Here is a 24,828-nt window from a genome sequence, read left to right as displayed (position 1 = left end):
TTTTTCTTTTACTCCGCACTTTTGCTCTTTCGAGCCAAAATGAATGGGTCTTAGGGTGACTCCTCTTCTCCATGAGTAGGTAAACTCATGTACCACGCAGAGCCCCAACAGTTTACCCTCTTTTCTATTATTTTCCTCCACTAATTTTAGAATCCGCACATAATTGCGGAGTATTTGTAGTAGGTAGATAGAGGCAACGACACTTATACTCAGTAATATAGAAAAAAACTTAGCATTATCCGTCGCTGTCTGGTACACATAATGAAGAAACTCGATCATGGAAAAGATTGATTGATTTTGAAGCTCTGCTCCCAAAAGAGAAAGGGAGACTTAAAGATTGTGGGTTTGGTTTTTCCAAACAAAAGATAAATATTGGATAAGAAGTTCAACAATAAAACTTTCCTTCAGTAGGCTCGCTCCCGGTGGAGCCGCCAGCCCGCTCAGAAGTGGATTCGAACCCCCGACACCGTGGTTCGTAGCCACGTGCTCTAATCCTCAGAGCTACAGGCCCACCCCGTCTCCACAGGTCCCGGGGATACCCCCCACCCTCACCTTTCTGAGGACTATAAAGCCTTCTCGAATTAGGTCTCTGGGTTCTAATAAGAAGGCCTCTCGAATTTGTTCTACGGTAGAAGCTTCTACCAAAGTTGTAGACCCGGATACTAATCTTTCACTCACTGAAAAGTGAAAACCTGTGACTATATCGTCCTGAAGACGGATGCGACGGGAAGAAGTGGCATTTAGAAGTGTTGCTGACTTGACATTTAGGTTTCGGCATAACAAAGCTTGCACTGTCTTTTCGCACTTAGGCGCACAGCGTGCCGCTGGTAATGATTCTACTACTTTTACGGTGCTGCAAATTCGCAAGCTGATCCGTAGATTAAGTAATCGTTGTTGTTCATTGGATTCCTCCAGAATGACTTCGTTAGGATTGAAGAATTGCTGCAATGATTCCTGAATAGACTCGATTCTCCCGTCGAGAGTTTCTTTGAAAGTCTTACCTAAACTCTTCCGACTTAATATGAGAAAGCCTATAAAACAACGAGCTACTATCATTTCTTCATTATAGATTGAGATCTTCTTCGGACTTGATGCACAAATAGATGGAATAGCAGCAAATAGCATATTTATACCCTTCATATCCATTCCACTAAATCTCATTGTGACTCTCCACTTTTATGATGAAGCTCTGCTCCAAGAGAAAGGGAGACTTTTTTTGTGGTTGGTTTTTCCAAAAAAAGAACATTCGAACAAATAGACTTGATTCCATGACAAGCAAAAATGCTAGCTTCCCAGTAACTGTAACGCATACACTGGAGCGTTTGTCCCATTGACGAAGGCCAATGAAACTATTCTACTAATTTTCTGAGGAGCAACTTGACATTTCTTCATGCAGCTCAAAAGCTCTAGCGGAATCGCCGCAGCATCCTGATATTTTCATATTCTATATGTGACCACATCAGGGATTAACCCTGGATCTCTTAGCCCACTGAAGATTTCCTCAGCTGAAGATATGCGTCCTTGCCCACAAATTCAATAAGCGAATTGAAAGATAGGACAGTTGGATCAACTCGGAAATCTCCTCACCTCAAATGAGTTCCTTATCACTGCATCAGATGCCACGCATGAGATTGTCCTTACCAATATCTTTACGCGCACCCAGCTTTGGTTACCCACACCACCAATGCAACTAATTTCTGATCCCAACTTCATTCCTTTTATTTATCCGCGTTATATCATTCGGGTAATCTTATCTCCACCTTCGTCAGAAGGCTTTGAAGTCGTGTTCCAACTGAACGGACCCACATTCGGATATTGCAAAGTACACGGCAATGCTTGGGCTGGCTACTAATTCAAGGATGATGAGTAGGATATTCACTCCATGCTCTTAGGGAGTTCTTTATGCTGTGCGGTTACCGCCTTGCCACTATAGATCTCGTTCCTGAGATGAAATTCACTGTTCTCAGTGTAGACTATGACACTGCCCCATAATGACCAAGGGATGAAACCGGCTTTTACATAACTCAGCAGTTCCTTTGTGTACTTGCAGACGCTGGTGACGATCTGTTGTTAGTTCTCATGAGCACAGAAACTGATAAAGTAATAATTTACCGCGGGGTTATAAAATGGGTGAAGCCCTCAAGCCTGGGATTCAGTGGAAGAAGTGAAATCAGTTCTCGCTTTGAGACTTCCAGATTGCACCGCAAGTAACGATGGAATGCAAGAAAGAAGACTCAGGAATGAAATCAATCAAACCTCCTACTCATACTACCCCCTCTTCCCGATAAGCCCTGTCTTCTTCTTCGCCATCGACTTTAACACGTAGTCCTGCCCGTGTGAAAGCTGTCAACACACCCCGCTCACTACGACGGTTCGACAACCCTACTACCATTCCCGTAAGGTGGGCGGGCTTCATGTAAGGTGGCCCTCTTCCGTATTGATAACGTAGATTTGAAGCACCTAGAAGGAGGAAAGTCACGAAGTCATCAGTAGGAGTAGTGAAAGCAATACGAATCAATGAATTGAGGGCAGTCGAAGCAGACAGTAAATTACTTGAAATAAAGATAAATAAGTGCTCGAGCAATTGATTATTAAGTAAGTAGGCGGCGTAGAAGGGGCGGTTCTACTTAAATGAAATGAATGGCTCGTTCATAAATCCACTCGCTTGGCAGCAGTCCATTCCTACCGTACTCCGGCTATTCTATCTGTCTGTGTATCGCGTAGAGCACGTACTATGAATCCAAGTTCCCTAGTGTCAGACTCAACTCAGTCTGGTAGTGTCCCTGGTCCTATCGAAGCAGCTACTTCATCCCTGGTGTAAGGGCTTGTAGCTTTCAATGTGTTCTTTCTTGCAGTAAAGTAAGGAACGATTGATCTCTCTTTTTTGAGGGACCATAGGCCTTAGGCTTAGTCCTAGAAGGTTGAATGCTTTCGCTACGCCCCGCATAATGAAACCTATGTCTTAGAATTTTGAATTCGCTTATATAAGCAATTATAAGATCCTTCCTCTATCTCATAGTCAAGTACGGAGTAGGAATCAATAACAATTGAATAAGACATAATTATTGCTGCATGCATGTTCACCTAAAGCATTTCTTACCACTTAAGTGAACGAGGGGGATATCAGTATTTTGACTGACGGCTGTTGTCTAATTATTGAAATAGAAACACTCCCTTCCAAATGCTATTGCCATTCTCCATTCCGGTCTGTAGCAACGTACTTAGCGCACTAGTTCAATTTTTTGATTCACTCTTCGCATTGATAAATCAAACAAACTATGACAAATTAAAGGAGAGGGAGGGCACTCTAACCAGGCTATATTTTCACTGCTTCATGGATTTTCGTTATTGGGTCTCACCCCGGGAGAGATTTTCTGCATCAGCGATCATGCCCCCCTTATTCTAGCGGAGGAACAGCTTCATCAGATTCATTCCCTTGCTAATCCGCCTTCAAGTACAGGAAAGGCTCCTGAATTGCTACCTAATAATAGATGACTTCATTTTACGGAATACCTGCAACGAGGTTAAGGCGTTAACAAAGAGAGGCCATAGATAGGCACAGTCTTCCCATCCCATACTGGGAGTCAACAGCTTAGATGAAATCCAAAGGCTTCTTATTATTCACCGCTAGGATCTCTACCCGTTATCCAGGATGGGCAAATGAATGGACTCTCCCTCCCCTCAATAATAGTCGTATCAAGAGACAGAGGTGAGTTAGCAATTTCAGATAGCTCGGTTGCGGGTACAGTTGCACTGAATACTCCTCTGCTTCCCCAAGGGAATCGAGTGGATTAAAGCACTCCACTCCGTAGTACAAAGAAATTCACAGCACTGATTTGTGACAGTACCATGCTAGCACAGTGAATTTTGTGCTTCCATTCTAATCTAATTACAGAAGAAATGATGCTGGAAGAAATGAGCTTTTCTGCTGTAGTTTATTGAACTAAGGCACTCTGCACATAAGTCACACCTAACCGGCTATATGTTTCTTGATCGCCGATATCTCCTCCCCACCCAGCATTTGCTAGCTTGCCAAGCTTCCCTCACGAGACTGTGAAAAGCATATAGGAAGGCAGAACAAAGACAGGTGGGACCTCAATGATGAGTATGCTTGCTTCGCCTCCACTGCAAGACAATAGCTTGGGCCATAGCCAATAACCAGTTTCCATCCTAGCTTTTCGCGACAATCCATGATATCTTGCTGAATGCATTGCTTCGGATCTCTATGCTCTGCTACAGTGCTCTTCCGTCCATTCGATTCTTTTCCTGCCAGTCAGACCCCCCATTTCATGTAGTCAAGGACTCAAGGGAGTTAGTTCTAGGTGGGCCGCCCCAAGAGAACCATTCGCAGCAACGATGGTCATATAGGATTTCCGGTACCAAAGGTGACATCGGCGACTGAAGAAAGACTATTTAGCAAAGGATTGACGGGGCTAGTCTACAGAACAGATTCAGACCCAATGAGGTATAATTCATAGAATAAAAGAGCTTTGATTGTCTTGCCTATGAAACAACCTAGGATTCTCTTTTCATTTGATGTCATAGACTCTACTCGAGCCAGGAATCGATTTGTAATTTCAGTGAAGTTCAAAGCTGTATTGTATGGAGAAATGGTGAATTCCCAGTGGTAAGCCCAAGTTATGATAAATAGAAAATCAATGCGCTGGTTTATTCCAATATTTAAGACGTGGATGAGGGCGCGCGAATATCGAAAGTTCTTCGAGGGAAGAGTTCGGAGAACAACAACATGCTTTCTTTGAAAATCCAAAAGCCCATATATATCATATCTTCTTTGCATTTAGATCGCTGTGTGTTTCGCGTGTGGCAGGGTTGGGGTTCATTGGCATCATGACTCCCTTTTTGGATAGGGGAATAAGAGAATTTCCAGGTCGTAGTGAGACTGCATCGTTCGAAGACGCATGTTCCTCTATTTCTTCTAATCTAAAGAGGTCATTCATTAGTGTGGCGTGGGTTCTCCCAATCATTAGAAGAAGAATCCAACAATGTATGTTCAAAAGGGGGCTGGGATTAGGTCTCATTTAAGACAGATCCTTAAACAGATATGGCTATAACCCTTCCTTAGACTTAGAGTGACTTGAGTGAAAGTGATAGCTTCTCCTACTTTCGAAACAGAACGACTAGGTGGAGTATATTGCCTATCTTTTGTGTATTCTCCCGCATATCGATTTCATGATTGTCGTCTACTTCCCTCTCCTGACTTGATTCTCTAATGCGAGTATGGCGCTTCTCTCTCCCGTCCGGTCTACCTTATTTTAGCGCATCCTCTCTCTCCCCTTCTTGGCTCTTTCGAGTTGCGACTCTTCTCCAAAAAACCCAAGGATATGCAATTCCCATTATGTGTGAGCATGCGTCCTTCATAGAGATAATTAGGTGGTTTGGCAATCAGTAAATTCTCATTCGGATGAGGAAGATGACTTGTTCGGAGGAAGGAAAAGAAAGAGAAAAAGGGTTTTTCTTAAAAGAGAAAGTCTGGCACATGCATATGCATAAGAAAAGCGGGGCTATTCTCTAGAATGCCTATTCCGTCCTGTTCTGCAAATCGATTTCTCAAATCTCCCCCGCTACTTTAATCCGATGCTTGACCTGCTTCCTGAAACGAAAGACTGCTCCACGAACATCTCAACAAAGCTTGCCCAAAGGACGAGAACCCCTTGACTGGCACTGCTGACCTTCCACCGGCGTATCCACGAACAGAAGCTGCTGTTGGTACCTTGCAATCGTATCCCGGCACCTTGACTGTCCTATCTGCTTGCCAAATAGAACTTTCCGATGGCCAACTCCAATTATTTTATTGAGTTCGCACCTCCAACCTCACCGGAATCAGTGGTAGCTGCTCCAAAGTAGTTCTGAAAGCGAAAGAAGAATCGGCTTCTGTGTCAGGGTCATCTAGAGAGTCGAAAGTAGAGTTTCAAGCAAGAGTGCGGCGCGAACCGGCAGATCTTATGAGATGAGAATCGAAGAATTTCATAGTTAGTGGGGCCAGGAAAACATTCCTTGTAATAGGTTACCCGAAGTAGAAGTGCCAGCTAGAATAGAAATCACTCGTATAATATAAGAGTTCTGTTCTCACTTCCTGATACGACCGATACGAAAGAAAGCATCTTCGTCAGAAACCCCGTTTGGATGATAGCTGATTTGACCTCGAGAGAAAGGGGGAAGATTTGATCCATTTGAAAGCCAGCGCAGCGCTATCTCAGTGAATGGGATTCGCTTAGGCAAATAGGCTCCTCAATCCATTACGAAGCCAGCAAAGAAAACGCTATTGGAGAGTTCCAAAGCAATCCAATTCTCACTTCTGCTGCTCTGCAGCTTACCTAAGAGTTCTCACGCCTAGTGAAGATCGGAATCGGAAAGGGAAGAACGTTATTCTATGTTCCAGGCAGAACGTCTGTAGATGCTAGGTCAATTCCAGAGCCAGAGATAGAAAGACAGCTTGATTCGAACCAACCAATAGCCTGCCTCTACTCACTGTTGACAAAGGAGGAAGGTTTTCCCTCGGTCCAGTAGATTGCCGTAGTCAAAAGTCCATCTCGCTATATGGCAAAAGTCGTGTTTTTCTATTTCCCTTGACAAGAATCCAGGCAGTAATCACATCATTAGCATTGATCTACGCATTTCGAGAAAATAAGACGGGGCTACTTCACTTCCTAATTAATAAAGTAGGAGCGAGTACGGAGGTACTAGACCGTGATTCTGGTCCTGATGCGGACACACCTGTCGACAACAGAGAAGGGATTCAATTGAGAGCGGATAGCAAGATCGAATGAATGGATACTCTGAGATAGAACGATAAAAAGAAAATTTGATTAATCCTACAAAAGCCTTACAAGGCAGGTAAACTTTATGCAGTATCTGCTACAAAAAGAAGGTTAGAGAACAGGTTCCATCTACTTTATCCGCTTTTGGGCATGAAGAACATGCTTCTTTCTCAATTTATAGGAATCGTTAACCTTTTCATTGGATTGGTTTTTTTATGCAGTAGAGAAGCCGTTTCCTTTGAACTTGCTTGGTCCATCGGACAGATATAGACATGGAGAAGCTTTTCAATGTAAATCTTTCACTACTTTGTTTGGACCTTGCTTCTTCACTTAATGCTTGCTTTCCGTCTTGCCTTTGCTGGGCCTACGATAGGCTGTACTCCAATACGAAATAAGATTGTACATGAAGGTTGGTGAAAAGCAAAAGAAGCAATTGGTTCTCAAATGCCGTGACGTCACCTAGCTTTATTCTAAATTTATCATTCTATTGGTATGTATAGTGTCTTTCATCTGCTTTTTCATTCATTCTGCCCACAGCCGTTAGGTATTATGACAAAAGGAACCAGCATGTTGCGGAGCAGCCAAGTAAACCAAGAAATGACTCAAGTAATCCAAGGGCAGAGCAACGTAATCCAACGGAGGGGCTACGTGATCCAACAGAAGAGCTACGTAAACAAGGAACACATGAACCTGCTAAGGATCCATTCCACCTGCCAAGTAGACCAATCACAAGAGCTCGGGCCAAGAAATTCAATGAAGTAATCCATATCCATATGCTGATTCAGCAAGCCAAGCAAGATGTGGTGGAGAATGCGCTAACGCGCAACGGCTTTCGCGCTAGTTGCTCAATCCGTTGCTTGTTTGGTAAGATTACCTTGGGAAGTCTCAGGGACTGACTGAACCGAATGTATAGCGTCAAGATAAGAAGCACGCACTCCTACTAGACATGGAAGGAGTAAACCTCAAATATGCTTTCTTCCCTTAGGTATGTTTCTAGATTCTAGTCCGAAGTCGGTCGTTGATAGATTTATTTCTTTTGCTTGCTCTCCGTTACTTTCCCTTCCTATATTTAGAAATCGATGTAAAGACAATAAGAAAGTGGTTGAGACAGAAGATTCTTGGTAGTTTATTGGCTCTAAGTACAATGGGTACGTAAGTTATGTGTTTTGTTTCATGCTCCTTGGTGATTTTTCATCAATATGATTTATTGCCCATCGAGAACTAACTCTTAGTAGGTACTCAACGTTGAAATCACACCATCCGAAAGCAGAAAATCCATCCCATTAACGGAATATATGTGACACAGCTACCTTGTTCAAGGAGATACCATTCCCAAACCATAAGCAAGGAAGGGAAAATGGTGGGTTGTGGCTCCTAAAGTTTGGGTATGACTCCACTCCATTACAGGTACTGGTACTGGCTGCAAACTGGTTCTTGGGTTAATTATGATAGTTGTTGACGACATAGAAGGTTTTTCACACCAGTATCTACAGTACTTGATGCTAGGATGACTGGAGTCATGGAGCTTGTCAGGTTTCCAGATCCAGGTGCCTATCTTATTTAGATACTTCAGCTTATGCGGCACATCTCTTGCAGCCTATGCCGGCCTCAGATCTAACTAAATCTAAATGAGCCAATGTTTCTAAATCAAAATGCAAGGTTGAAGGAAGGGGAAAGTAGAGCATAATATGCAAGCGCCGCTTATGGGAATATCTTAGCCAGTTGAAAGAAGTGCCAGAAAGTATCTTCTAGTGACTTCCTTTGATCTTCACTAAAAAACAAGCTTCTTAAGTATTTATTTCAAAGAAGCAAGCAATATGACATTTTCTGTGTCTTCCATTGGCAGCACTATGGAAGAATGAAGTATTTGCATCTCCCTTATAGAGATTGGCTTCAAGCAAGGCAGTGAACCCGCACTGATCGAATGAATTCTTCTTTAAAAGCTCAAATCCAATGCTTTCATGCCCCATCCTGTGATCTAGTTGCCCTTTCTCGTCACTATTCTATTCTATATCGAATCGAGAAAGCTTTACTTCACTTCTATTTGCTTTGCTTTGCCTAAGAGAAAAAGAGATTCCCATTGGCCCCGGGCCTATATCACTATATCATGTTTGCTTTCAAGCAAGAGTTCAACGAGAAAACGAATCTATAGATGAAGCGGAAGATCCTCCTACGAGAAAAGAGATCGAATCCTGCATAGTGCCAGGCCATGAAGTAAAAGAATGCTTTCCCTTGGGCCCATTTCATCCTATTTATCTATGTCAAATCAAGGCAGAACGTCCGTAGATGCTAGTGCATTAGTATTAGTTGGGCAAGGCAGCTCAGGGCTAGCAACTGAGCGAAAGACACCGGAAAGTGCTTTAAAGGTGCCGGGATACGATTGCAAGGTACCAGCAGTAGCAAGTTGCAAGTAGATCATCTCTCTTTCTTTCTACTCGCGGGAGTGGTGTTTCGGGTCAGGCTAAAGACATCGAACTGCGGATCAGTCGTGATAGAAACCCCTTTCTAGAATAGAAAGCGGAAAGGATGCGCCGGCTCGCCCCGCCGGGAGAGGCTGAAAGGCAGAAAGGAAACATAGGAACCACCAATCTAGTCATTGCTTCTCTTCTCCCAACTCCTGAGAACTAATAACAGGATGAAACCGGAGCCAGACCCAGTTTAGATAAGGTATGTCTCTGCTCGACCATACTTCTGGATCCCTTCTGCCCTTGCACTCGAGGACCATTTCCTGGCGCAGAGAGACCTGATTGACTGCATTTCCAGCTGGGCAAGCAATTCCATGAAAAGAAGAGATGACCGGTTGCGGGGAGGCCAAGGCCAGAGGATTGTGCAGTGCCGGATCTATCTCTTTCCAAAATATCATAGAGAAATAAAAGAAATGAGGTGTTAGATCTTGATTCTCCGCAAAAGTTAGGGGACCAATAGAGGTCCGCAATAGTGCCCCGAAATGGGAGCCGCAGACCCCGCAACCTGTCCAGCTGTAGTAGGAGATTCCAGTATGAAGCACATCATTGCGTTGATTCTACGATTCCATGATTCAAACATGACTGATGTTCAGTCATTCGCTACTCAATAAATTGTGGGGCTTCATGGTTGCAACTATGAGAGTGGAGAAGATCCCAGTTATGGACTTTTTTAATATGTCTAGGTTTCACGGTATTCTTATGATGAAACATATTATTGCCAATAGGCATGAATGAGTACTGAAGCTATTAAAGAGAAAAGTTTACGTTTATGAGTTTTAAGTTCTGATACCCGGTCTTTCCTACTTTTGTGATCTGGTGTGATCGACTTGTGGAGGGAAGTACTTAATACGCGTTTCAAGAACAACCCAGGGAAAGAAGACTGGTGAGATATGGAATGGAAAAGGTTGGAAAAAGGGGTACTAATAAAAGTGAAAGGCCAGGCTTATAGCTAAGAAATTTACTTAATAACACGACCCCTTACTCAGTTTGCCTTACTCGAAAGAAGCACGAGCGTCACCCTAGCCAGCATTCTTTTTATTTGGATTTGGATTTAGTAGAATCCAAGCCATCTTACTCATTGATTAGTAGAGGTCAATTCAATGCTCTAATAAGCTTGCGAGAAAGCCTAAGTGAAGTTCAGTCTCTTTTTTAGTCTGTCTCTTTTCAGTTTTTAAGCAAGTGACCATAGGGCAATGGAAAGATCTGATACGGCCGGCGTTATAGGCCTTGTAGGTTGCAACTCCTTCTAAGATAATAAAACGTAACCACGAGGGAGATTACGAATATTCCAAGCATATACATCTTAGGCCAGTAAGCTAAGGATAGATGAAATCCAGTAAGACAGCCAAGCCAGAAGCAAACGAGTTATCAAGTGGCGAGATAAAGCTTTGTATAGCTGCTGTCTTTTTCATATATACATATGTAGAAAGGGGTATAGCTGAGGAGTTTTGAATTCGAAGAGCAGGCATATTGAGAATAAGCGAGTAGTTTTATTTCTTACCTCACTACTGTTTCAAGTGCTTTTGCCTTCTAGCGAGTGTGAGTTCCCCCTAGGTAGGGCGGGCTATAGACTAAAAGATATCTGTCAATGATAGAGCAGTAGATTTCTTTCTTTTAAGAGTTCTCTTGCTTGTTTTGATTCTGTTTATTGTATTCTGAAGTTCGTTCATCACCTTACTTTTCGTGTCCATCTAGGACTGTTGGTTTATACATGGATCCTATTCTAGACTAGAATAGAACGCGTATCTACGACTTTCCCATCCAAGTAAGCCACGGTGAAGGAAGGTTAAATCTTGTCTAATATATATAAACTTGACCTTTGTTGGTTCATACATACCTTTTCATTCCTGCTAGTAAGGCATTCCAGGTTTGATCAGTGCTTTTCTCGAGGAAGATCAAGATCCAGCTCTAACCATAGTCGGTTCTGCCGGTTTAAGTTTCAGGGCAAGTTTCTTGTGTGGGTGGATACGGTTTCATTCTGACCTTTGATTGTTGACTTCGGGCAAGGTCAAGTCATGGGATATAGTTCAAAAAGTGCCAGAAGGCAGCTACGTCTGAGTTGGATATGGAAGCTGGGTGAAGTAAGACCAATAGAGATGAACTATTGATATTGACCTGGCTAGCGCTAACGCTTTGCAAGGGAGATGGGTCCGCTTGAAATCGCTAGAGTGAGAAGATCTGCTAATGCATATGCTAATAGGCCTGGTTCAACCAAAGCATTTCTTCATGCCCGATTCTACTTATGATTTTTCTGAGTGCTAATACTTCAACTACTATTGTGGCCGGGTCTAGTTCTGCTTGAATCGAAATAGCATCGAATGACGTTCTGCCTGGAATTGACCTTGCTTCTACTTCTTCCGCACCTGCGACTGTATGCGAACGTAAACCGGCACGGGATTCTTTTCCACCCGCTTCTAACTTCTTCCTTGAATCGAACTAGTTTTTATTCCTGAACTCCGGAAATCGTATCCCTTGGGCAACCCATTTATGTAAAGTAAATATTCTACATCTGACTTGATACAAACCTGCACCACCAGCTTCTTCCTTTATACCAGTTCGAGGCGAGGATTGATTGCTTGATCTCAAAAACTCCTAGTTAATGTGCATCAACATTGGAGTCGGTAGCTTCGTCTTCTGCCTCAGGTTTAAAATCACTTATTCCTAGCCGCCTATCCTATCCATGCGCCGCAATAGAGGAAAGAGCAGCAAAGAAATCAAAAGCGTGAAAATGTCTCGATATCGATATGTTAGATGGAGCTCAATCAATAGGTGCCGGATTTCTTATTTCTCAGAGCTGAGGTCAACCTTGCCAACTCTAGTTCTTCCTCGGCCAAGTAATGTAGATTTCCTTGGGAATTCTAGTGATCTCTTTCTTCTTCAGCTACTGCTACGAACGTATTTAGTTTAGAACGAGTAACTACTCGAGGAACTAGGCCATGGTTTCCGTTAGTCTAAGTAGATCAAATCTTGTTGGCAAGAGGACTACTACTGGGATGGGATTATTCTATTACTAATTGATGACCTGGGGGGCTACTCTTCTTTCTCCACTACATATATTTATTTACTGACCTGTTGATAGCGGGGGCAGTAAAGAGGAGAGGAGGAAAAAGAAGTAGAGTTAGGTTCTGTTCTTGTGTGTAAGCCCTCGGTCGATTCGTCTGCTCATTCACAGCGTATGATTCTTATCCAATTGCTTCTTCTGAAAACGCGGCGTCGGTTAATCTTTCTTATTCTCCCTTCGGGGCTCCTCATGTTGCTACTAATAGAAACAGTTCGGACCTTGCTCATACAATCCTCGGGACTACTATTGGTTAATCTTTGTCCTCCCTAGGGAAAGACGATACTTTTTGGGAAAGACAGGGTTAGCGCTGCCTGGGTTGAGCCATTCCTAACAACTCATCCAGCTTGACTAGCTTGCATTAAGAGTAGTTCATTTCCTATAAAGTGTAGCGAGTTTTCTACCTTTTCACATAACCGAGAAAAAAGGCAAAGTTACCCTACTACATGTATTAGCTAGTTTTGTCTAGTCAACATCTAACGCTCATTTCACTATGGGATTTATTTACTCCGATTGCTTCTACTCTCTTACAGCTGGGTGCGCCTATAAGGAAGACTTTTCATAGATTGACTTTGGACAGGCAAGTTGAACTATCAGGCTTCACTAACACAAGTAAGAACAAGTAGAAAACTCCGTATTAAGGGCTGACTTTCCTTTTGACCTAGTTCTTAGCACTAGTGATTAGCACAAAGGAGGAGAGAAAAAAGGATTGAATAAGCGAGCACCAGCATTGACTTTCTTGCTTTAACTAACCTGACGCCTGGCCCTTTTGCTCTAGGCTCTACTCCTTGTCATTGATTTCTAGCTAGCTTTCCCACTCGCATAAAAGGAATGAATCGAGGGTATTTACTTGCATTTCTTTGTCCTACTTGGGTTGGGCTTTAAGAAGAGAGGATTTATTAGCACGACGAGCATCGCATGCTAACCGGGGGATTGAATAGGATATCATAGAATGTAGCATATTGTCTTAACTTATAGGGTAGGGTCTTTCCTATAGCAAATCCTCAGTTTCTGTCCAGAGTCCGCCCTTTAGGTGATGGATCATCTTTATAGAGAGACTAACAATAAGACTAGATTAGATCGTGTGCTTCTTTATAGACGGTGGGCTTAGGTGGATCTCCCTCATCTACCTAGACTAGATTAGAGTGCTCTTATCCTAACCTTAGAGCCTAGTTTTTTACGTGAACTCTTGGGCATTATCGCATTCATGATGACTTATGGGCATAACCAGACGAAGTTAAGAGCTACCTATTGTGCATTAGGTTTTCCTCTAGGATCCGGTTGTAGGGAAAAAGCATTGGTGTATGAGCCTACTGTACCGACTCTCCTCATACTTATGGAGCAAGATCCTGTCCCTTTCTTATAACAGCTCAAGTCAGGAGGGGGAGTATAACACATACCCCTCGTAGGCGGTGGCTAGTTTGAGAACTAATTGCTCATGGCGAGCTTGTTGGATCTTCTTATCCAATCTATCTACAAGATCGGTCAATCTAAACTTTGTCTTATATTCCTATCTCTTGAATTCAACTCTGAGCAGATCGTAGACAGCATGAGGATTAACATTTAGGAACGATGGCATTAAAAGACCGGTTGAATTCACCCTTTCCTCCTTCCATCAAACTCTGGATCCGGGCTCTCCTCCACTATCGTTCCGGGTTGATGAAAGCTCCAACTCCCTATCCTATTTCACCTCGCTTCGGGTTTGCTTTCTTGTTAGCATGTTTGAATCAGCATAAGTGGAGTGCATTGTTTCTTCAGCGTTTTTCACAATTTTATGTTGTGTGAAAGTGCAGAAAGAGATTGAGAATTTCCAACTGTGCTTGGCTTATTTCTTATTTGAAAGTGAGAGTGCTTACTCTTCAAACTCAGACTCACTCAGACCAAGCCTACAAAAAAACAGGGATCTCACCTCTCCCCAAAAAGACATCAACTATATGAATGCATTCTTTGCCACCAAGACACACACCAAGGGTAGCGAGAACTCCTGGTGGACACAGGAAAAAAATATGCAACCAACCCGAAGATGAGGATGTGAACCGCATTACTTCGATCAATAGACTTTGAAGTAAAGTGAAGCGAAGTGACTTTGTGAATTCCACTCGTCTATATATGAGATTTGTGGGTAGCCTTCAATCTCTTCAACTATATAGGCTCACATCAATAGAGAAAATCTCTATCTTCTCTACTAAGAGACTTCTTTTTCTTTCTAGAGATTCCTCTTTCCTATATATATAGAATATACAAGTTGGGTTCGAACCAACGACTCCACCCTCATATGGATTGTGATGCGCGCTCCTTGCTTATCCCAGGCTAGGCTACCAATGAGATCCCACTCACTGGCTTTGGTTAGTTATAGTCAATCCATACCGCCTTCCTAAGGTTAGATCAGATGGCTTGGTTTCATTTCTGAATAAAGAGGAGGCTCGGGAGAGTGAATCTCGTACCTGGCTGGCTTTGATGCGGGTTCCAGGTCATTCAGCTGCTGCTACTTACTTGATGCGTGTACTTCCAGGTTGGAGTTCTTTTACTTTCAAGTTAATCTACTTATTGGACTGGACTGAGTTCTTCGAATAGTTTATTTATGCGAGTTCATTGAAAGACTTAGTGGACCCAGTGAATTAACTTACTCATCGGGATTTTTATATTGAACCGGTGTGTTGAGTAAATGACTAGTTTAGTTGGGTAGAAAGGAATGGTAGCACAGTGCTACATGAACGACTATAACAAGTAGCTTTTTCTGGTGATAAGGAAGGCACTAGTTGGCTCAGCAGTAGTTAGTTAAGCAGGTTCCAAGGCAGGCGAGACAGTGGAATGCCTAGGGACAGCTTGATATGCACCAAGGAAAGTTGGAGCGAAATGGGCTGGTGGCTCAGTTGCTACAGGACTAGTGAAACGAACAGTCAGCTCAGTCAAGAGCAGGTAATTTGTTGGGACAGCCAAGCAAACAGATGTGCTATTTTGTTTTTCCCTTGCATCAACAACTATCCCTAGCTTTCCTGGACCGGGTATATACTCCTCTTTGTCCAGTAGCTCAGTAAGTTGGAACGCGTATTCCAATCCAAGGAAGAAAAGCAGTGACTCTCTGAAACTAGTCAGTGCTCGCTACAGTTGCTTACTACTTGCTCGGGTCAGGCAACAGTGGAGATTCCAGAGAATCTTATGATTTTGGGCCCTATATATTTCTTTCAGGGTTCGGCCAAATATTACGAAGGAAACGGAGAACTATTGCTCGCCTAGATGGCATTCCAAAATGAATGGCGAGGAGACACTCAACCTTTTTGGTATACCTTGAGTAATCCCAACCAATAGGTGCTGGCTGGTCACATTGAATTACTAGGGCTTCTCTCTCTCAATCATTTCATTTCCGTCTCGTAGATCTGCTTCCAGAGGCCACAGGCACGAAGTGTTTGTACAACTATTTAAATGCTATTAAACTCTTTCTTCATGCATGTTGGGTACAAGACAATGATTAGAATCGACTACTGTTAGGCGTGCACGTATCATTCCTGTCAACTTATTCCATAAGGGTAGCTTCACCAGCAAGCACGGGTGAGAATGGGTGTATAAAGTCATTGACAAGGAGAAGAAGCCGCTTCTGTCAGGGGATTGGATTACCCATGAGTCCATCTATGCGGAAATGCAATATTTTAAGCGATCCTCTACTCTCTAAAGCAAGCCACTGAGCTCTGTCAGGTCAGGTAACATAAGACTAACTAGCAAATGCGATACAAATCTATGCACCAACGATTCGAACTTAAAATCTTAGACGTATGTTAACATGAAAGGAGGGGCCTGCCTATTAAGCATTCTATTCCATTTCGTGGAAATGCATGCCAGGGATTGGCCACCCACAAGCACTTCTCCTCCATTGGCGATGTGGGTGAGTTGAGACTGAAAAAAGGGGCTCTTAAGGGTTCCAATTCAGATTTAAGGTCTACGGCTGAATAGAAATAGCAGTATAACTCCCTATAATCCGTGCTGTATTTCCCGTCAGTTTCTTTCTGTCCTACGGAACATGAGTTTTGTATGGAAAAAGGGCTTGCTTGCCCATAGGTAAAAAGACTCAAGGTATACTTTAGGCGTTAAAAGCTGGCTTATTACTTGGAAGAATGACATAAGCTAATAAGATGGGCTTACAAATTTCATTGTAGTGATAGAAATCTTCCTTTCAGTGATTCACCTACCTGGATTTCCCGCCCTGTCATCTCACTAGTCAATGGAAAGAAACCTTTGTCAAGAGTCTGCAAGCACAAGAGTGACTACAACTTTTACTTTACCTTATAATTTAAACTTTGACTTATAAATAACTCTTAGGAAAGCCAGCCCCTTATTAGTACTCCAGAGAGCTACTTCACCCAGAATAAAGAGAAGGTTCGAAGAAACTAATGCATAAAGACCAGGGGCAGGAGTATAGAGAGTACAGCGAAGAAGCGTGTGAGTGGTTTGGACGGAGTGGCAGAAAGGAAGAACCCTCATCTCTTGGACTAAACTCGTACTTTGCGAGAGGCAATACGCAGGAGTAGGAATTCCGATCGGACTTGCTTCTGGGATGGGAGTGCGGACTGCTTTTCTTAGTTACTTTCTTTTTGGTATTTCGTATTTTCAGATGCGTCTTCTTCTTTCTCAGATGGCCCGCATGTAGGTCCAGTGTGCTGCTTTCTTAAGCTGAGTCGTAGCCCTTGACCAACCAGTTAGCCTGTCCCTGCCTTCTCACAGTGGATTTCTCAACAATCTCTTCTCTCAAAGAAGGAATGGAGAGCTCTGTCCTCTCCCTTTTCCTATGCGCGCGTTCATAGTGATATGAGTGAATCGATGTGTATTTATGAGGATCAAACCCTAGAGTGATTCTATCGTAGATTAGGTCTCTGGATCCGGTGTGCCTTGGCCTGACAGCAAGCTGAACAACTTTGCTGATCATCTGGCTTGACTGGGATTCTCCTCTCATAGAACAGATGACTGATGACTTTGTTGGAGGGATGGCCTAAACAAACGTTTATGCCAGAGTGCTTCGGTTGAAGAAAAAACAGAAGGTGAAGCTTGCTCTGTGATGAATTGGGCCTTCCTTCAGCTTCCACATCCTGCTTTGAATTCAAGAGTCCTTCTTTTCTTGAATTGGTCTGGTCGGTCAGTGGTTTGTTTTCTGGGCCTGAATCCCGATCCCCTATTAGAACCTTCTCAAGCAAACCCTCGTAATCCTTTTACATCTCTTAGTCTAGCCCATGCATACCTTGCTTTACCCATCGTTACTTATCGTTCAACTTAGAGCTCGATAGCAAATTCTTCGAGAGTCTCTTGTTCCATCTACTATCCTTTCTGAAGATAATAGAGTAACAGTGCTCCATAGAGAGAGAAAGAAGACACAGTAATGGTAAGCCATTGTAGGGATCAGCCTAGAAGGAGAATCATTAATTCTTGTTTTCATGATATGATGAAACGATTCAATCATGATTGGGGTGTGGGTAATTATCTTCTTTTTTTTTTCATAAGATGCGGTATTCTTGTAGTGGTTCTCGAGGGCAAAGGGGGGGATTTGGGTAAAGCCAGTGGTGGTGATTGTGTCATCCGTTCTCTTCTTAATAACTCCCATCTCCCGAGGCCTAGCTTCGTATTATTTTCTTCATTCAAAGCAACCCATTACTTTTGCTACTACTACCACTAGTCTAGCTGTTGTCTATTTGCAACCATATAATTTTTCTAAGAGTACATGAGATCGTATTGTATTTTGGGTTTGCACTAGCGATAAGGTAAATCAAAATTCTGGCTGGGGGCTGGTTTGAGAGAAGTTTGCTACTCCGGCAGCCTTCCAATGACCTTAATGAAACGGGACGAGTCGCAATGAATCACTACGAAAATAGAAATATATGCACTAATAAAATATAGTCAAGCGAGGAGCCTACGAGTTGATTGAAGAAAGGCACGAGGCGCGGAGCGTCAGGCTTTTGAGAAGTAGTGGAATTGCTTACCTAGGAAGAAGTAGTAGTAGGAGAAGTCAGATCTCTTTGAATAGGTGGTCCGCTTGCTTGGAAAGAAAAGCAAAGTAAGACGCCCTACTTGTACTAATAACTAGAAGAAATCAATGGATTGAAGAACAAAGCAAAACACTGATAGTAGAACTATGGGAGAAAGAAAAGAAGCTTGGTTCACATCTGGTAAGCGAAAGAGTGAAGTGAACTAGGCGTTGAGTTCACTATACGGATTAGCTCATTCGAAATCTATATAGAGTATCTCAATTCAGCTCACTTGGTAGAGTTTTGAGTGAGGGAACCCCGGGGCTGTAGTCATCCAGTTCACAAAGTCTTGAGTTTCTCCAAATGATATAGATAGAAAGAATGGCGATCTACTAATATATTATACTTACTCTATATAAGGGATTTCTACTAGGAAAATCCTCTTTTCATTCCAAAATATATACTTGATTCAGAGATGATCAAAGACTCCTACCCTAACGCGTGACTCTAAAAAATCCAACTGATCTGAGGGTTTTTTCTCCAGTACAAGCAACACATTGGTAATAGCATACTTCCTGCAATACGAAGGGAATGATAAAAATACCTCACCAACCAATAAAAATCCCTAACCTAATTGGGAATACTCTCAAAGGACGGACAATCCGAGTTAAGACGGCCTTCCGAGAAGCACTATTAGGGAATACGCGGGAGGGACATATGTCGTAGTTCCACAACGCGGAGTTCTAATGTGGGGATTGGTCGAAGAGGTTTTATTAGCTAGAAAGGCGCAAGTCTCAGAGCTGAGCTCACCGCTTCGCGCCTCAGAGGGTGTCCAGACCCGGCAGAAGATATAGGCAATGTGAAATGTTCGGCTACTAAATGAAGGAGTTCAGGCTAAGATATTATCGGTTCAGAAGCGCCTGGGTATGGGTAGATCAGCAAGCCCGCTTACCGAACTGTTTCAAAAGAACTCGTAAGAAGCTTTACAGCAGCTCAAAGAACCTATGTATACGGCCCAGTCCTTGCCATGCCCGATCTTCACCCTTAACCATTTAATAAGCTTATGCCAGTGAGGTGTGGATGCAATGGAAAGACCCATATCGACCGTCTTACGACAAAGAAAATCTTGCTATTAAGAGGAAAAGAAATGGAGCTAGGGTCAAGTTCCAGAGGGGTCTCCAAACAGCCTCACACTACACCATCACGTGGGAGCTCCTCCACTCCTGTGGAAAGGGCATGTCTTACTATAGATAGTAGGTCAGCTCAATCACTTTCATCAAATTCCCTTGCTTAAGTACAAAAGCAAACTCCCCAGGTTCAAAAGCAACGGCCATGGGGTCAGGTCACTATACTCGTCAAGGTTGTCGGAGGTCTGTGAGTCATACGACTGTGGTACTGGCACTTTTCAAACTGAGACTCACTAAATATTACGCTTCTGCTCGCAAAGTAGGCCAGCCAATAAAACCCATCTCGTAGGACTCGCTTAGCTAAGGTTCTGGCTCCTTGATGGCTGCCACAAATCCCTTCGTGAATCTCATTTTCATTCATATTTTGCAAATACTTCATTCGATATATTTTTTTAGCTAGCGATGACAATGTCAAACATACCCCGATATCCACATTGTATCTAGTCCAATAAATTGATTTAGCCCGAAGCATCACATCACCTAAAAGACTGATATCCAGCTCCATATAATCCAACAATTGGGCTCTATTCTCCTGAAGAGAAGACACTTGAACTTCGTCATGTGCTATTGAGCCTTTTGAACCTAAGTGCGGACATAAAGTCTTAGCCAATGTTTCTAGACTATTAGGGAGTTGAGTGTATGAATCTCGTAGATGGAACACCAATTTCTTATTCCCCCTTTTTTTCCTATAAATTGATAACTGGTAAAGCTTCTTGTTCCTCATCAGCGGTTTGATGGTGTACTCGACCATATGACTGGCTAAAAACTTCATTAAGTCGATCGGATCGAGAAATTAGATTCGAAAAGTAAACTGTTTTCACGCCCTTGTGAGTAGATCCCAGTTTGGCTATACGCTCTATAAAATCTACCAACATTTTAGTACTCCTTTCTTCAAGGGAAGGTATTATCAAATTGTAATCTTCAAAAAAATATGTGTCTATTTGATCATCCATGGCAGCCACATCATCCCCCGGATTCACCACTAAGAGCCCCGCAGCATAAGGTACAAGCACATTATTTAGTATAACAGTCTCTATATCGGCTACAATGAAAGGAAAACATTTCTGTTTCTTCTGCTTCAATGCCGTGATACACTCAGGATGTTTACGATACCTACCCGGAGCTCTTGCTCTAACTTCTCGTGGTTCACCCCTAGCTATGCCCGCTTCTATTAAATTCCAAATTATGCTTGCAATTTCATCGGAGCTAGGCAACTCTTTGTCAGTGATTTCATGCCTACCAAGCAGGTACACTCTAATGTATACACCCTTTCAGAAAATAAATCCTTCTCGTATTCTGCTGCTTTTTTGATTCATTTTTTCTCAATAATAGCATAGACATCCATGTTGGGCGCAGCATTCCCACTTGAATCTTCCAAAGAGAAATAGCATGACCTATGATAAAGGGCACAGGTTCTCCGCTTGCTCTTCTCATGTTATATCCAATAGTAAACTTCCCATATAACAATTCTGTATTGTACACGTACTTTTTTATTTGAGTAGTTTCATTAGGAACGGAACTTGTAATTGTAATAGAAGCCAGATTTTCTAGTCAGAATACGGTCGGGGGAAGACTATCACTGACCGAGCTTCTCTACACTGACCTTTCTTCTGGTCAAGTTCGCAGCTCTTCGAAGAAATCCGATTCTTTTCCTAGGAGAAGAGATTGATTCTAGTTATCTTTCTTTCAAAGCCATCCATGCATAGAGAAGACTGGGCCCAAAGCATTGTAGGTGAGCGAGTAATCTCTGGAATATAAGAAGAGATAGAGATGGTTCTTTTGGCTCATCAAATGGGACTCGGACTTTGCAGAAAGAGAGTAATGTTTCCTCCTTTCTCACTCGCCTGGCTGGTCTATTTATTGCTATTAGGTCCTAATAGAGAAGAAGCTTTTTCCTGCGAAGATCAAGTTGAACGGTGAGTTCTAAAGGTTTTCCTGATGTACCAGTGTCTGTGTCACTTTCCAAGTAGTCCTTTCTTATTTCTTCAAAGAAAGATTCCCATTTAGAATAAGGAAAGTCAAATAGGGAAGGAAAGGCTAAAAGAACCAATTTTTCTTGTTTTACCACTTCAGCTACAGCGATCAAGGGTTCGTGTTAAGTTTCGAACTTGTGAAGAATTGCCAGTGGGAGACTGTTTCTTTCTCTAATTCCATAGTCTTTCAGCCAACAAAGCACTCTAATTTATGTATTAGAAATACTATTTGCTCGTAGCCTAGAGGTGTAGACAGGAATGCTATGTCAAGGCTAGGTTAGGTGCCTGGGAAAGCCTAGGATAGGAGCTCTTGGGCACATTACCCCTGCTACAGTTGAGACGGTCCCAGTCTTTTCTCTTTTTAGGTAATTAGGATCATTAAGAGGTGCTTAGAGGGGTGATACCAGAACGAATAGTTATTCTCACTTTAGGTCATATGGTGTAGCTGAAAGATCTACAAGTGTTTACCGTGATTCATCTTGAATTCCAATTATGTCCCTGCATTTCTGGTGTCCTTCTTGCTTCACTTCTTCTACTTGGACGGGGGAAGCCACTGGAGTCCCCGCCTCTAGTTGAGGGGCTTCCGGGACCCCCTCGATTTGTGGGGCTTCCGGGTTGACCGGAGGATGATGACTCCCCCGTTTCCAAATTCGCTTTTGGGGTAAGTCAAGAATTTCATCTTCCCTCGGTCGTTTACCAAGTGAGGTCTGTTCCCCCCTTAATCTTCTGCACGTGGCCGTGCCTACTAAAATAATAGTACAAATAGCACAGAGTAGTACTGACGTTTCAAATGAACTAAGTAAAATATTGTTCTCCATACTTAAGAAAGCATGATTGTAGCTCCGCTTCTTGCTTTGCTCTAAGCAGAAAGACTTATCTGAAATCGCAGGTTGGGTTTTCCAACCAAAAGAAAGACATGGGAGTCTTTGTGCATCTTCTTCTTCGTAACCCAAGGACCGACGAACAGAAATTGAAACAACGCAACCGTACTATACTATCTATTTACGATAATTTGATTGCTGACAACATCACGCTTCTCTTTCTTATTCTTTTTTATATAACTGTCACTTTACCGGGCCGGAAAAGTGACACCGTCACGTCTCAGGGTCGTATGCCTGGAACAAGAAGGGTCGTCGTACAATTTCCATTTCGGCGATTACAAAAAAGAAGGAGGCGAGCTCCCTATCCCTCTTTGTCTTTCCACTTCCGGAACAAACACTTCGTAAAATTATTTTGAGTCCCGGCCCGGTTTTTCCCCACTAACCAATTACGTTACGACCACTGAACAAACTTGGTTGACGAACATGGTTTATGCGCCGCTAATCTAGCGGCTTGTCGAGCATTTGACAAACTCACACCATCCATTTCAAATGGGATTTGTCCCGTGGACACACGAGCAATCCAACCCGTAGGATTTCCTTTTCCTCTTCCCATTCGAACTTCTGCGGGTTTCCCCGTAATAGGAAGATCTGCGAGAACTCTTACCCATATCTTACAATTTCTTCGGAATTGTCCGCTCATAGCACGACGGAATTGTCCGATTGTAGCCCGACGCGCTGCTTCAATGGCTCGATATGAAAGACGACCAGCTCTACTACTTTTGGTGCCATATCTTCCAAAACCAAGTTGTGTACCATCCGGTTCGCGACCCCTACTACATCTGCATTTACTATATTTACTATATTTCGTACGTTTCGGATATAGCACGTCCCTTCTTATTTTGACTATATGAGATCCGCACTTTGACACCTGAAATTCCGTCACGAGTAGATACTTCCGCAGGAGCATAATCGATTTTCTGGTTAAATACATTACAAGATGTTTTTCCATACTTTCCGCATTCAGTTCTAGCTATTTCCGCACCCCCTAATCGACCAGAACAACAAATACGTATCCCCTCCACCCCTTTTGGCATTATTAATGGAATATCCTTAACTATTTTACTAAAAATGGAACGAAATGAGATTGGATTGTTCCTCAGTTGAAAAGAGATGTCTTGAGCAATCAGAGAAGCACTTTGATAAACTGATTTGATCTTTACCGACTCAATTAAGGTATTAGTGTTTGTTCTATTAGACAAAAAAGATCGCATTTTTTGCACTTCGTTCAAATAAGAGTTGTACCCGTACGGAATTCTCCTCTTTCTCAGTATGATCTCTATCATCATCTCTATTCCCTTTATCAATTTGCCTATCCTACCTAGGTCTATGAATTTCTCTATCAATTCCATTACCTTATCCTTACCCATGAGGTTCCTACATTTGATCCTTAATTGACCTAGGAGTTGTTCCCGGGCATACTCATAAAATGGGTTATTATACACCCCAACCCCATCCCTTGAAAAAAAAAAGGTAGCACCGAAGAAAGGAAAGAGCGAGATGGTGGTTTTTGTTGTTCCCGCGAAGCGAAGATCATTCGCTTGGCGAATGAAGTGGATCAACCTCTTTTTGGCTCGGGCCAAACACTTTTTATCGCTGGTCGAGCTTTCTACAAAAAAAGCGATGCGAGAGCGTATTCTCTTATCTAAGCTTCCTCCCTTCGCTCCCCCCATCGTAGATGGTTCAGCCACACCCGGTGCCACGAAATGATTGAGAACTACGACGGGGTCGAAATGCATTTTGTTCTTTGTATTAAAAAAGTATTGCATGACCGAATAATTCAAGGAGGGGCGCACAGCGGGGAGGGTCCTTTTTAGTAGATGACTCGTCGGGCCGTCAGAGCGGGACTTCTTTGGTAAAAAAAAGAACTTGAATAACTTTGTTTTTATGAAGGAGTCGTCATTTTCTATCAGGAAGGCTATGTCATTTACAACCCCGGCGTATTTCGGATGCTTGAAGGCCCCGCTCACCCGAAGTGATTTAGAAAAATTCTTCTTTCTCGATGGTGATCGGTCATGGTATCCATAACGTTGCATCTTTTTCGGCCAAATCCTGATTTCGTTTTGCTTCTCCCGGTCGATCGACTCGACTCTTTTCCCTGCCCCCCGGCCTCTCACTTCGTTTCGTTCTTCCTCTGTACCCTCGCTTGAATGAAGACACCCGATCGGCCCGACTTTCCCAAATGCCCACCACCGGCCCTTATCCTTTCCGGGTCTTGATTTGTCGCGTCGTTTTAGTCGTAGTGGTCGACGGGGAAGAAAGAAATGAATGAATGTCCTTTTGGGAAAATGTAGAATAATACACCTACCGAGACGAAAGCCAAAGGTGAGTCTCGTAGGTGGACGTATCGAACTGAAATAAGATCTAAGATTGACATCTTGATACAATGATTTACCATAATAATAAATAGAGTCAATGGTGACAGAGCCGTGGGAAAAGCCGCTTCTTTTTTGCGGCGGGGGCTTCCATTCACCAGCGCAGACTACATACACGTGCTCTCTGAACCGTGCTAGATAGTCACCCATCACACGGCTCTCAAA

The 24,828-nt window shown here is 42.9% G+C and overlaps 2 protein-coding genes across 3 annotated transcripts in view; both read right to left on the bottom strand.

Annotated features, from left to right (window-relative positions):
- LOC118474953 (ribosomal protein S3, mitochondrial) overlaps window positions 1-24,828 on the bottom strand; it is a 41,010-nt gene that overhangs the window by 14,381 nt on the left and 1,801 nt on the right. Inside the window, exon 2 of one of the 2 annotated variants that reach the window (XM_035963797.1) lies at window positions 1-24,694. This exon is cut by the window's left edge and continues 14,381 nt beyond it. In XM_035963797.1, the coding sequence (XP_035819690.1) occupies window positions 23,089-24,694 (1,606 nt within the window). In that variant the 3' untranslated portion in view covers window positions 1-23,088. The other variant, XM_035963796.1, reaches the window with a different exon arrangement.
- LOC118474954 (ATP synthase protein MI25) lies at window positions 470-1,184 on the bottom strand. Its single transcript, XM_035963798.1, has one exon. The coding sequence runs from the start codon at window positions 1,159-1,161 to the stop codon at window positions 502-504; it is 660 nt and encodes a 219-aa protein (XP_035819691.1). The 5' UTR covers window positions 1,162-1,184; the 3' UTR covers window positions 470-501.

Source organism: Zea mays, unplaced genomic scaffold (genome assembly GCF_902167145.1).
Source record: "Zea mays cultivar B73 unplaced genomic scaffold, Zm-B73-REFERENCE-NAM-5.0 scaffold_36, whole genome shotgun sequence".
In the NCBI taxonomy this organism is placed as follows: domain Eukaryota; kingdom Viridiplantae; phylum Streptophyta; class Magnoliopsida; order Poales; family Poaceae; genus Zea; species Zea mays.
This window is presented reverse-complemented; position numbering and strand designations above follow the sequence as displayed.